The sequence below is a fragment of the Solanum dulcamara genome, chromosome 10 (assembly GCF_947179165.1).
Source record: "Solanum dulcamara chromosome 10, daSolDulc1.2, whole genome shotgun sequence".
Classification (NCBI taxonomy): Eukaryota; Viridiplantae; Streptophyta; class Magnoliopsida; order Solanales; family Solanaceae; genus Solanum; species Solanum dulcamara.
The window spans coordinates 67,065,703-67,078,818 of NC_077246.1; the positions used below are offsets into that span (position 1 = coordinate 67,065,703).

A 13,116-nucleotide genomic window follows, 5' to 3' on the forward strand; every position below is an offset into this window, starting at 1 on the left:
AAATAATTTTTTTTCTAATAAGAAAAAATTTTAATTTTGCCTATGTATCAGATAAAATATCTCATTTTTTTCTCCTAATGACTCTATGTGTTACTTAAGCAAAGTTCAAATATTCTTTTGTTATAGAAAATTAATAGTTTAACGGCTTTTGTGATATTTATTTAAAGTTGAGTGATTTTTTATTATAAAAATAATTTAGCAATTTTAGTGCAAATAAATATATTTTTATTGAAATTAAATCGAAAACAAATATATATAATGTCTATTGTTTGATTAATTTCTTTTTTGAGCTAAAAACAGTTTATCTCTCCAAGTTGTGTGACATATGACTAGTTCCATTAAAGTTCAACGTGATCTCATCGATTTTTTTTATTTTTTTATTTAAGAAATGAATAATAAAAAATATTACTCCTTCCCTTCCATTTTATTTGGCCACATTTGATTCAGTATTGAGAACTTAAGAAAAAAAGATACTTTTAAAATATATGATTGTACATACTTGGTGATATTTATATAGTTGTAAAAATATGTCATTAATCGAAGAATGAGAAGTTTAAAGTTAAAATATTTTCAAATAAGATTAACAATAATTTTGTCCCTTAGTTATTAATAAATTATAATTGCATATTTAGAATTCAGTTACTTGAAAATGTGCATCATTGATTCTTATATTCACAAATTTTCATAATTATTAACTGTTTCACTATTTAATTACTCATATAGTATGTTAAACTTATGCCATTACTCTATGTGTGAGTAGGGGTGTACATGGACCGAGTTGGTTCGGATTTTTTATAAATTAAACCAAACTATTTGTGTCGGGTTATTAAATCTATAAATCAAACCAAACCAATAAAAGTCGGTTTTTTCGATATCAATTTTTCTCGGGTTTTTTCGGATTTCTCGGATTTTTCATAGTATCTAATAAAAAACACAGAGCAGTGCTTCTTAAAAAGAGTTCTAGTACAAAATATCAACATATAAAATGGAGCCAGAACACTGTTTGAAGTTTTAACTTTATAAAATGGGATTTTTTTGTATATTATTTAGATGGGCTTCTCAAGTCCAAATCTAAATGTAAGAAAGAAAACAAAAATTATGAAAAATTTTAAAAAAATATTTATAAATTATATTTTAATAAATATTTTTATGTATAACATAATTTAAAAGTAGTATATTTATAATCGGGTCGGTTTGGGTTCGGTTTGACTTTTTTTAGTTAAAACCAAACCAACCCTATAATGGTCAGATTTTTTTTTCAAACACCAAACCAAGTCAAACCAAACCACTGGTAGGTTTTTTTTTCCGGTTTGGTTCGATTTGTCAGTTTGGTGCGGTTTATCGGTTTGCCCTGTACAGCCCTATGTGTGAGGATAATATAGTACTAAAAATAATTTAAATATAACCTATTTCCTATGTTAAAGAAACCAACAAATACACACTTTAGTTATAAAGGTAAAATATTGAATTATTATATCACAAAATCAAAACAAAAATTTATTAATAATTGAGGGACCAAAAATCCTACTCTACCTTTCAAATGTAAAAGCATGGGCGGATATAGGGGATTGACAGGGTGATCACCCAAATTTTTTGGCAAAAAATTATAATATATATATAAGGTAAAGATAGTCCTTATGCTGAAGACCTGTGAACACAAGACTTGAATTTGCCTCAATGAACACAAGACTTGAATTTGCCTCAATGATTTAGGGGCTCAAAATTTACCTTGAAATTTTATATGCAAATTTTATGCACTATATTTTTATTTTTTAGACTTGCTTAATAAAAATCCTAAATTCACACCACTGTATAAAAGGTACCAATATTTTTTTACTAAATAAAAAAGGTACATAAATGAAACATATGGAAAACAAAAGTTTATATGAAAAGAATAAAAATTCAAAGGAAGCAAACGTGTATACGCTTCATTTGGTCTACACGGACTCGTAAAATTTGGTTGTTGCAAGGCTTGCAGCGAACCTAACGCGCAAGCTATGAAATAGTAAGGTCAAATATACTAGTAATATTTAACAACTATTTTCTCCGTCTCAAATTATATTGTGATACTTTTTTATAATTTCTTTATTGATATTTGAATTATCGTAACATTATCGTAATTGAGGTTCTTGTAATCTTCAAAAAAAACTATTACAGATAAAATGAAAATAAAATAATAATTTTATCTTAAATTTTTAAGATAACAAATAATTTAAGATAACTATTTTTAGATTCTACAAAAGATAATTTGAAACGAAAATTGTATATGATTAATGAGTAATCATATAATTGTTATGTTATTTTCTGTGAAGGGTCCCAGCAATAAGGAATTTACAGAAATTCATTCATCAGTTTTACGCGTAACAACGTGAGGAACAGATTACCAAGTAAAGGAAAAGGAACACATTGTCAATATATTTTCCTTTTTTTCCCCTCTGACCAATATATTTATGAATTTTCAGTTCTGTGATGAAAGTGTGAAAAATATTTATATAATTTAAAATATACGTATATAGAAAATTAGGAATAGATTTCTATAATAAATGTTACTGTAATTGATAACCTGATTAACAATTTGAGTCGTGTCTCATCGTGTCATGCATGGCTAGCCGCTCAGCGCCTAATGCAATGAACGGCTCAGAACACGACTCATATTTATTTTTTAAAAAAAATATTTTCTGGAATTTGGGACCCTTTGGATTTTGCCTAGTATATGGTGGCAATGTCTAGAGCCACCTTGAGTTCATCCGAACTCCTTTGGTAAAAAATTATACTATTTATACATGATTAAAATAATTTTTTTTGTATATATAATAAATGTTAAACCCCTTCAACTAGTTCGTATGTCTACTTCAAATTTTGAACCCCTTAATCAAAATCCCGACTCCGCAACTGTATAGTGGACATAATTAGCAGGATCAGTATTGGTGCGCTATTCAGACCATGATTTTCCTACCCTCAGAGGAAGAGGAATTTGAACCCCCGACACCGTGGTTTGTAGCCACAAAGTGTAGATGCAGAATAGGAAAGTTTTATAAGAAAATAGTCAACATACAAATTCAGGGAAAGGGTAGCTTCTCAGTCAAAAATATCAAAGGAAACCATAAAAAGCTATCAAGATTATACAGCTTTGACTTCTTCCTCCCTTTAAAATGTACATACAAGCCAGGGATAGAAGTTCTTTTGCAGTATACATACAACAATATATACTTAAGAAGCTAATCATGTCAAAGATCTAAATTGGTTAGAAGCTAGTCACTTGCTAAATGTGTCATTGTGGCTAATCATGTCCATTCACTAGAACAAGTCAAACAAGAATGCACCAGCAGGATGCTGAAAATTTGCTGGTAGTCCGTTTCAGCAGAGAGGTGCAGCAAAATTAGTAGAGTAGGAAAGGAATTTAGTTATTCATCCGAGTTAGGCTTGGATTCAAAGAACTTGGATACAGCTTGATAAAGATTCTTTTCCTCGAATGGTTTTGAGACGTAACCATCCATCCCACACTTGAGGCATTTCTCTAACGTGGCATGAATTACATCAGCGGTCATGGCTAATATTGGCATGTGCCACCTGTGCCTCTTTGTACCTCCATCACAGTTCAATACTCCATTCTGTTGTTCATTTGCAATGCCCTCTAGTTCTCTAATTCGACGTGTAGCCTCAAACCTGCAAAATTTCAAAAGAATTAGATTTAATAAACATTTGTACTTCAATTTATTTGGATGTTCGTGTTTAGTTACTCTTTTCTTTCCCTTGGTACAAAAGCACATTCTCCTACAGACAATCTTTTCATTTAGTAAAACCTGCTTTCCCACAGGAAATGAAGTTCAAACTGCACTGAATCTCAACACCCAAAATTGCAGTTTTGGACAAAGAGATGCACAAATGAGTGAAGTAGGATTTCCCATTCAAGTGAAATCCAATCAACATCACTGTCTTGGGAAAGTAGGTCGACAATCACCAACCACTAGCAACAGTTTCAAAGAAGTTTATAAAGCTGTGATAGACACAGAAGCTATGCAGACACTAGACGTGGTCAAATACCTATATAAATTAATATTTGATCATCTCTGTTGCTATGTACACAACAAAGAGAATCAGACTTCTGGAGTATATTTGTGAGCATATTCTTAAATGTTGGAACTCTCAAATGACAGTAACCATCTGAGGTATGGGTAAACAGTTCCGAAGAGATCCTTAGTGGAGCTGAAAATGCATAATGAAAAGAAAAGCAAACAACTGAATTTTGCCATGGTGAGATGATATCAAATGATACAAGCCTTGACAGTCTTGTTGGGACTAAAACTCCAGAAAATACTAGTTAGCAAAGATGTTGTCCGTTCAACTCTGTCTCCTCAAGAGTTTTTTTTGAATTTCGAATCAAATTCAAGGTTTATTCATTTTTTATGTGAGGTAAGTTCGAAATTTGTTCGAATTGTTCCAATAGCCTCAAAGATTTTTAGCTACTAAGCAAATGTTAACCTTAATTGTCCCAGAAATCTCTATGGTTCCTACATTTAGTAGTTTTCTGGCAATTCAGCAACAATTAGTCTTATTATACCCTTTTGAAATCCATTTTCTTCTTTAGCACATTATGAACACTAGTGTCATTCATGTTGTAATCACATGGTAAAAAGAAAAGAAGCAAAAAGAAAGCATCATTCATGTTCACTAAGGTCAGGATGTGTATTAAAGAAGAGAGCTAAAACTGATTAGCAACAATATGTGACAACTTATAAAGCTACATTATTTCCTTTAAAATCCTCAAGTTTTTTATTAGAAAGCTCTTTCACATCATTTTGAAATCCGAAAATATCCAACTATTATCAACATTTACATCATTTCAAATTCAATGACCAGTCGGTATATCAAAAAAGTTGTCTATCAGCAATTATCTTATCTCAGACTCGACGATTAAAAGATAAAATCTGTCAATATACTACAGCCAGGGACTTAAATTCCGATACTTAAGGTGTACAAACCAGAACTTAGGTACAAGAATGGGTATTAGTTTAAAACTAGTGGTACTTTATAAAGCTAGAATTGAAACAAAGACCAGTTTAACTGTGGATAATTAATACATTAAAATCATTTCAGCAATCAATAGCACCTTTTACCGTCCATAAGTCCAGTAGAATTATATTTGGTTTCAATATAGAACAGAGTTTGAAGACTGTATTGACAGTACACATTTTGAATTTTCTACCGCAAACCATCACACAGTTAAACTGATGCTTCAACTCAAAGGTGGCATAATCCAAATTTTCTCATCACAAACTCGCAAGTGGAACTACTATGAAGAACATCACTAGATAAGGAAAACGAAAAGTTCTGAACATACCCATCCATTTCTGGCATCTGAATATCCATAAAGCAGGCATCAAAATTGTGTGGTAACTGAAGCAACACAAGAGCAGCTTTCCCACTCTCAGCACACTCTACTTCGGCCCCAAACTTTTTGAGTGCACCAGCAGCAACCCTGCGATTTACTCTATTATCATCGACCACCAAAATTTTCTTACCACATAATAGGCCACGAAGGGAAGAAGATCCATTGCACATATCTTTTCCTTGACTCTTGTTTCCCATTCCAATTAGCTGCTTAAGGCATGCAGCCATCATACTTGCTCTAAGAGGTTTCATTATCACCGAAAAACCTACTGCTTTAGCCTCTTCATGTTCAGTGTTGGTGATATTACTCGCCAGAAGGATCATCTTAGGTAACTTATACACATGTCCAGTTTGTTTGACGTCTGGAAAGTGTAAATTTAGATCAACATCTTCAGATATCCACAAGTCCTTCTCGACCAGAATCATGTCCAGCTTCCTGTCACTGAGACAAGATAACAAATGCTAATCTAAATTAATGCATTCACTTTGAATCATGTATCCTAAACAACGTTTCTGTACTATTCTAGTTAGTTGTTTTCCCCCTTTTTTGAGGGGATACCAACATGTTATTTAGGCTATTCTCTGATAGATTTGAACATCTTGCTAAACACTGAAATTCCTAATGCAGGGAACTGAATAAGAAAAAAAAATGGCATTCTAGTGGCATTTTGAAGATCATCATTCCATAAATGACAGATTGGATATATTTCTACATCTAAATATTTTCCTCTATGTTGCCTTCTGCTACTACATATTTTAGGTGATAATAGCTGGCAGGTGAAATGTGCAGAAATACAAGAATGAAATGATACTAGTAAATATATGTCTGGAGCAAATGTTTTTTTTATTAGTTCTGTGGAATTGACCTCCTTTTTCTCCTCATCTTGTCGATCAGTATAAGAAAACAAAATTCCATTTTCACTAAAAAAGATTATAAAGATATGGCAATTGAGCCTAACACAACCCCAAAAGCCAGCTCCCATTCCCCAACCAATGTGGGACTCCAAGACTCCAACCCACTCTAACCTCCACCCCTACCCCCCACCCCCACCCTTAACGCCCAGACTGAACTGGATCCTGGACCAGCACAACCTAAATAAGGATGAACCTAGTTCCAATACCATATAAAGATATGGTACTTGGGCCCAACTCAACCATAAAAATTAGCTCAGGAAGGGAGTATTATCCAACTCCATATAAACAAACCACCAGTCTTCCCCCACCGAAGTGGGACCATAATCCACTCTAACAAAATCTGTAGAGGGCCTAAAATGGTCAAAGGAATTAGCTTAGACTGCATCTAACATAACAACATTAATAGTAATGTGTCCTTGCAAGCCTAAGAGTTAGATTAATCTAAGTATTACATGTTGCAGTTCTGAATCAGTTACAGAGTATAAAAAGCAAAAAGTTCGCCAAAGGATGAAAACTTACTTGGAAACAACAGAACCATTTCTTCCAAGAGTGGCTGCTGCTGTCTTGATGCTACTGACAACTTCTGCCCGAATACCAAGTCTCTTCAGATGATATACTGTTACAGAAGCTCTTACGGGCTTTTCATCGACTATAATAGCATTTAGACCTTTGAATGAACTAGGCAAATCATCAGACTGAGATTTTTTCAGATCGCCAACAGCATGCTTCTCGCATCTTAGGAAGCCAACACTGAAAGAAAATGTGCTTCCAATCTTGGGACGGCTAATGAAACTTATATGACCACCCATCAGCTCGACGAGACACTTGCTAATGCTTAACCCAATACCAGTTCCTCCATAGTTTCTAGAAGTTGAACTGTCTGCCTGCATGAATGGTGTAAAAACTCGATCTTGTGCTATTATAGGGATCCCAATCCCTGTATCCTCAACACTAACCATTACAGTGACACCCCGAGAGAGATCATCGTTCACCACCTTAGTTGCAGATTCATAGTACAACCCATTGTCAGCAATTATATGCTTGAAGGTATCCCAAGTCTTCTGGCTATCAGCAGTTTCATAACCACTTAAGGTCTTGAAATGAAAAGCACTAGAAGAAATAACACTTTCAGATCCTCCATTCAAGCAGGTGTCATTTTTGGCACCATCTTTTTTTTGTTCAGCCAGATGAACTTGAACAAAAATATGCCCTCTTTCAGTGAACTGTCAAAGAACAAAATTTCGGTAATCATAATGATTCAAGAACAAATAGCAAAGTTCTAAAGGTTAGCATTTCCTGGTTTGAATGCAACATTAAAAGAGAAAGCAAATAAAAAAGAGGAATGTTTCTCTCTCGTCTACTTTTCTGTACAAAGAAGGTAAATCTTAAATTTCTCTGAACTTTCGCATTCCACTAATTAAAGGAAGATTTTAAAAGTTATTTCTCCATTTTGCCTCTTTTTTTCCCTTCCTTTCTTTTTACCTCCTAGTTTCCAATAGTGTATAGAGGAACTTGTGCTTATGGTTCAGGGATGAGAAGATTGCCTGTTTACTTACTTTGACTGAGTTGCCCACCAGATTTGTTATCACTTGTCTGAATCTTCCTGGATCCCCCATAACAATTTCAGGCACTTTATCAGAAACAAAGACAGCCAACTTCAGTTCCCAATAAATCATTTCGTGTCAGGAAGAAGTACCAGGAACAATTGAAATCCAGAGGTAACAGGTAGCAGAAGCCGAAAAGACAGAAGAGAAAAATTAGTAGCTGAAGACATAGTGGCTCAGTTTCATGCTTAAACCAACGGACAACAACAATAAATTACTCTGTGTATGAGAATAAAGGAACTTATGAATGTTCAAGAACATACCTCAACACCTTTGCGCCTTGACTCGTCAGAGAATAAAGAGAGAACATCATCCAGTATAGAGCGAAGGTCAAATGCAACTGCCTCAAGTTCCAACTTGCCAGCTTCAATTTTGGCCCGATCAAGCACTTCATTTATCAATGTTATCAGTGACTTCCCACAAGCTTGAGCAGTTTGAGCATAATCTCTTTGAGTTGAACTCAGATCCGTATCTAGGAGCAGAGCCAGCATTCCTGAATTCACAATCATACAGCAGGTATTCAAGAAGTAGAAATAGTGTGTTGAGTTAAATTACTATTGAAATAATTCTGCAAATTAATACAAGAATAGCTCCTTACCTAGAATTCCGTTCATAGGAGTTCTTATTTCATGTGAAACAGTAGCCAAGAACTTATTTAGCAAAACAGAAAATGCACGTCAACATCTTAAGATCAATCAAATGGAATAAAGAACTCAAAGTGGACAAAGGTATTAAGAAACCTGGGATTTGGCAACATCAGCTGCTTCAGCTTGAACCTTTAGCTCCTGCATTTTATGGAAATCATCCTCTACTTTATTAATGTGGCTTGCAGATTTGTAACCCGTGTAGCCAATTAAGAGGAAGATGGTAAAAATAAAAACTGCAGTGGTCACTGCACCCCAAGATATAGGGGCCTCATAAAGATACCTGCAAAGGTATAAGCATATCAAGGATCCATGTCAAAATTTAAGCTTTCTTACACAGAGCACTTGCTACCAAGTCGAAGAAGGATGAGCACTTACCTACAAATCATCTCATGCTTACGAAACGGATCACCAAAATCAAGCTTGCTTACATGCTTTAGTGAGGCATCACCACTGGGGTTCTGATGTCCGTACATGATTAAAGGATCAGAAGAGTTTGTAACATCATAGACATTTACAATAATTGGATGATTTGCAGCAAGTTGCCCAAGTAGACACTCAACGAGAGACTCAACATCAAAGGCACCACCAAGATACCTGTGTGGAGTTAAGAGCATACGCTAGCTTCAATTTTCAGAGACATGAAAAACAAAAATTTAGAAAACAAGGTAGAACAAGTATCCATTATCATGAGATGAACTAAAACACTAGTAATAACTAAGCAAAAGAAAAGGTTTTACCTAAATCAATAATCTATTCAACAAACATTAGTTCCATTTGGTTGTAGATTAATGTAAAATGAGAACAACGAAATGCAGTAGTTGCAGATAATGTAGGCACAGAAAGATCCACTTGCGAAGAGGCGAGCTCCTGTCAATAGCCTTACAATAGGAGGCATTTGCGAGAAGGTTTGGCCAGGAAAGACCCTTCCTCGTGATGAGGCTTGTGATATAGATAGTTTGCTGTAAAGGGACTGGGGGAATTCTTTTTACAGAACAAGGGCCCCTGCAACGCAAGGCCAGCCTGGTATTGAGGCTAGGACTTCTCGCGAAACGAGCCTGTCGCAAGGGGCACCTGGAGCCTCTTCCTTGCCTCTTTCTCCAACTTTGACATATTCAAGTCCCAATACCAAGACCATACAGTTCACACTATACTCTATATATACCTCATGTCCAAATGATGTCCCTCATATTATCAGCTATCATTAGGACGTGAAATGACATATTTAGCACCTAGTGTGTACTGAATGGACTTGCTTACTTTAGAAATTAAGCGGCTTTAGACTTAAAAAACATAGAAGTATACTATATTTTCATCGCTACAGTAGTCATATAAAGGGGAAGAAAACCTAAGGATTGAATCGTAACAGCCAGAAGTAAGTGCAGCTTGACAAGGCTACTTACAAATAATTCCATTTTAGTTGCTAATATAAAACTAGACACTAGTTATAATGACCCAAATGCGGAGCTGGCATTGACTAAAAGCTTCTAGTCCATAGCTTCGTTAAAGAGCTAGATGAAACTATTATCAAATAGTAGCAGAACCTGCCCTATCTCACCCCGTCACCTATTAATTGACCAAAAACATATCTTCAACTACTATTCACTAAAACAAATGCACATGAATAATGGTTACTGGAGAGAATCTTGCAACACCCAAATAATAGAATGAGTCATCCCTTTTATGTGGTTAGCACGGTGAATAGGCCTACACCTTTACATCTTTAAGAAATTGAACCAAGCTACATATATTTCTGTTAGCTAGCTTGTGGGAGCGAGAAGTAGAAAGAACAAATGCACTAAGTTAGAGACCAACAACGATGATTGGCATTAGGCGGCCGCGCAAAACAAATGAACTGAACTTTTCTAACGCAAAAAAAAAGGATAAGCAAATATCTTCAGACCATCGAGCATGCAAGAACTCATCCAATCAGAAAACGACATTGACACAAGCTTACCCTGCAGTGGCTTCAACCCGTTCATGCTCCGTCGGGTTTTTGGGAAGCTTGGATCTGTAAACAGGGAATGTCAAAACAACACCAAGGTGATGAGAACCCAGAAGCCTGAAGGGGCTTGTAAGAACTGCCTTCCCGCTGGCCCTAGCTCTCAAGATGTTTTCGCGATCCTCCTGAATGAACCAGGCAAAAGAACAGTCCAATAAAATAAGCTAGCACAACTAACAAGAAGCTTAAATCCATTGAACTTTTGAAACTAATTCATTACCTCTCCCGACATCATGTCAAGTGATTCTATGTAGGAAACAGTTTCTTGAGAAAATATAACTGGAGAATACTCATCTCTGATTGGTGAAGGCTCTCTTTCCATTGTTTTAATAGTCCATCCATGTTCTCTCTCAAATTCTTCCCTCTCTGAATTTAAAACTCTCTCTGCATATGCCACCCCACTTAATAGTGGCCTCTCAAAGGCTGTTCTAGCAGTGTACTCAGCAAAAGTATTCTGCATTTTTAGTAAAGAGAATCAGAGTCCCATTGGAGCAAAACAAATATTGAAAATTCATACAGCTGACACTAAGTTGTTTAGAACTGAGGCATAGTTGTTACAACAACAAACACTAAGTTGTTTAGAACTGAGGCATAGTTGTTACAACAACAACAACGTAGTCCACAAAGTGAGGTCTGCGGAGATTAGAGTGTACCCAAACCTTACCCTTGACTCATAGCTAGAGAAATTGTTTACCATAGACCCTCGGTTCAAGAAAAAAAGTCCAAAGCAATCCACAAAAAAAAGTAAAGGAAGTACAAGAAACAAACGATAGTAACAAAAAACAACAAATAGTAACAAAACAATACTACAGCAAAATAATACGATAGTTGAAATACAAATAACAACATATAGTAACAAAGATCAAAGAACAAGAAACTAGAAGAGTAATACTACTACTAGTAGTATGGATGAACAACAAGACAATGCATGCACTCCTACCTACTAACCTTCTGCCCTAATCTGTGTCCTCCGCAACCTCTTATCTAAGATCACATCCTCGATACGGCAAGGCATAGGTGTTGTCGTTGGTAAAAGATAGAGCCAACCAAAGACAAAATATTCACACGATACAACAGGGAGACAAATAAAACTCATCACAATTGCAAAAGATAAAGCAATACCACCAAGACTAACAGAAAATCAAATCATCCCTCACTAAACTAAACCAATTTCATAACTTTTTTTCAGTCCAAAATGAGAAATTACGACCATTTAGGAGCACAAACCTGATCAATTGCTGATGGATTCTTCTCATAATGGAAAGTTGATACAAGTATAGCAAGAGCATGTACATGGTTCACACTAACACTGAATTGATCTTGTAACATTCTTGCCCTTTGATCACACATACTCACAAGCCCTTCTTTTCTTTTCTCCTTATGATTAGCATCCATATAAAAGTACAAAGCAATGCTAAAGAATGTACAAAATATAATCCATAAAGCAAAAAGCTTAGGAAGATAACCCTGGGGAGGAACAAATCTATGCTTTCTCTTTGTGTTAAATTGCTCATTCCCCTTCACAGCCACCATATGGTGGCTTTGCATCTTCTCACCCATCAACTCCTCAATATTCTTCAAAATTTTCCTAACCACAAAGATACAAGAAACCCCATATAAATAAATGAGCTAAAAATCATTGCTTTCTGCAAAAGGACGAGCAGTTTCTTGAAACCCCACTATTTTAAATCATAGGGAAAGGCAAAAAATTCACTACAAATGTGTTAAAAGGCAAAAAACCCACCAAGAAAATGAACAAACAAATCATTTCCCCCCACCCCCCTCTCTCCTCACACTATCATGAGGATGGAAAGAAGAGAAACCCAAGAAAAAGAAAGAATTTTTTTCTCTCATGGAAAAACAAGCATGGCCTTGACTGCAGTCCTAAAAAGATGAAAAAAAATAATAATAATCCCAAATTCCAAGAACTCCTCACACAGTGTCTGTCAATGGGGGTTTTTGGAAATGGAATAAAAAAATGAAAAACCACTCTAATCATGTGCCTTTTTTCTTCTCAAGCATGGAGTTTAGTTGAAGAATCTAGACAATGAAGAGCATGTTCACTGTTTTTTCTTCATTATTATATTATGTACACTATAAAAATATTGAAGTCCAATACTGAACTCAAAGAAACCAGAAGAGAGCAATAAAACCAGTTAAAGCACAAACATACAAACAAAACCAACCAAGAAAGAGAAGAGAAGGCATTTTTCAATATTTAGAAACTGAGAACTGAAAGAATATATAATTTTCTTTTAAATTTGTCACAAGGAAAAATGTTACTGTATTTTATATTTAAAAATTTTATTTTATTTTTAATAAGATGATGTTTAGCTATATAGAAAAGAAATCTCAATGTAATTGGTAACGTTATTGTTGTTTGTTTCGAAGGTTATGGGATATGATCGGTTATAATAGACCTTTGTAGTCCAGTTTTTTCAGACAATGATAAGGGCTGCTATTCCGCATGTAAGTTCGTCCGAATCTAATAGACATTGCTTAAATAATATATTTATGTTTAATAATTCATTAAATATGTATAAATATTAAATTTAAAATT

The 13,116-nt window shown here is 34.8% G+C and overlaps 1 protein-coding gene across 1 annotated transcript; it reads right to left on the bottom strand.

Annotated features, from left to right (window-relative positions):
- Positions 1-3,091: 3,091 nt before the first annotated feature.
- Positions 3,092-12,752, bottom strand: LOC129870417 (histidine kinase 4). The gene is made up of 11 exons (XM_055945203.1): positions 11,784-12,752; positions 10,777-11,010; positions 10,512-10,681; positions 8,933-9,151; positions 8,651-8,837; positions 8,509-8,560; positions 8,174-8,403; positions 7,863-7,961; positions 6,826-7,529; positions 5,342-5,833; positions 3,092-3,666 (listed from the first exon to the last, which is right to left on the bottom strand). Exons 1-11 carry the CDS (start codon positions 12,114-12,116, stop codon positions 3,405-3,407), a joined length of 2,982 nt encoding a protein of 993 aa, XP_055801178.1. The 5' UTR covers positions 12,117-12,752; the 3' UTR covers positions 3,092-3,404.
- Between the last annotated feature and the right edge of the window lie 364 nt (positions 12,753-13,116).

Excerpts from the sequence above, each read along its gene's own strand:
- LOC129870417 (XM_055945203.1), bottom strand. The coding sequence starts at position 12,116 with ATGGGTGAGAAGATGCAAAGCCACCATATGGTGGCTGTGAAGGGGAAT. Across the intron at positions 8,404-8,508 it reads TCCTATGAACGGAATTCTAG|GAATGCTGGCTCTGCTCCTA; the intron begins GTAAGGAGCTAT and ends TTGTGAATTCAG. Across the intron at positions 5,834-6,825 it reads AATGGTTCTGTTGTTTCCAA|TGACAGGAAGCTGGACATGA; the intron begins GTAAGTTTTCAT and ends ATCTTGTCTCAG.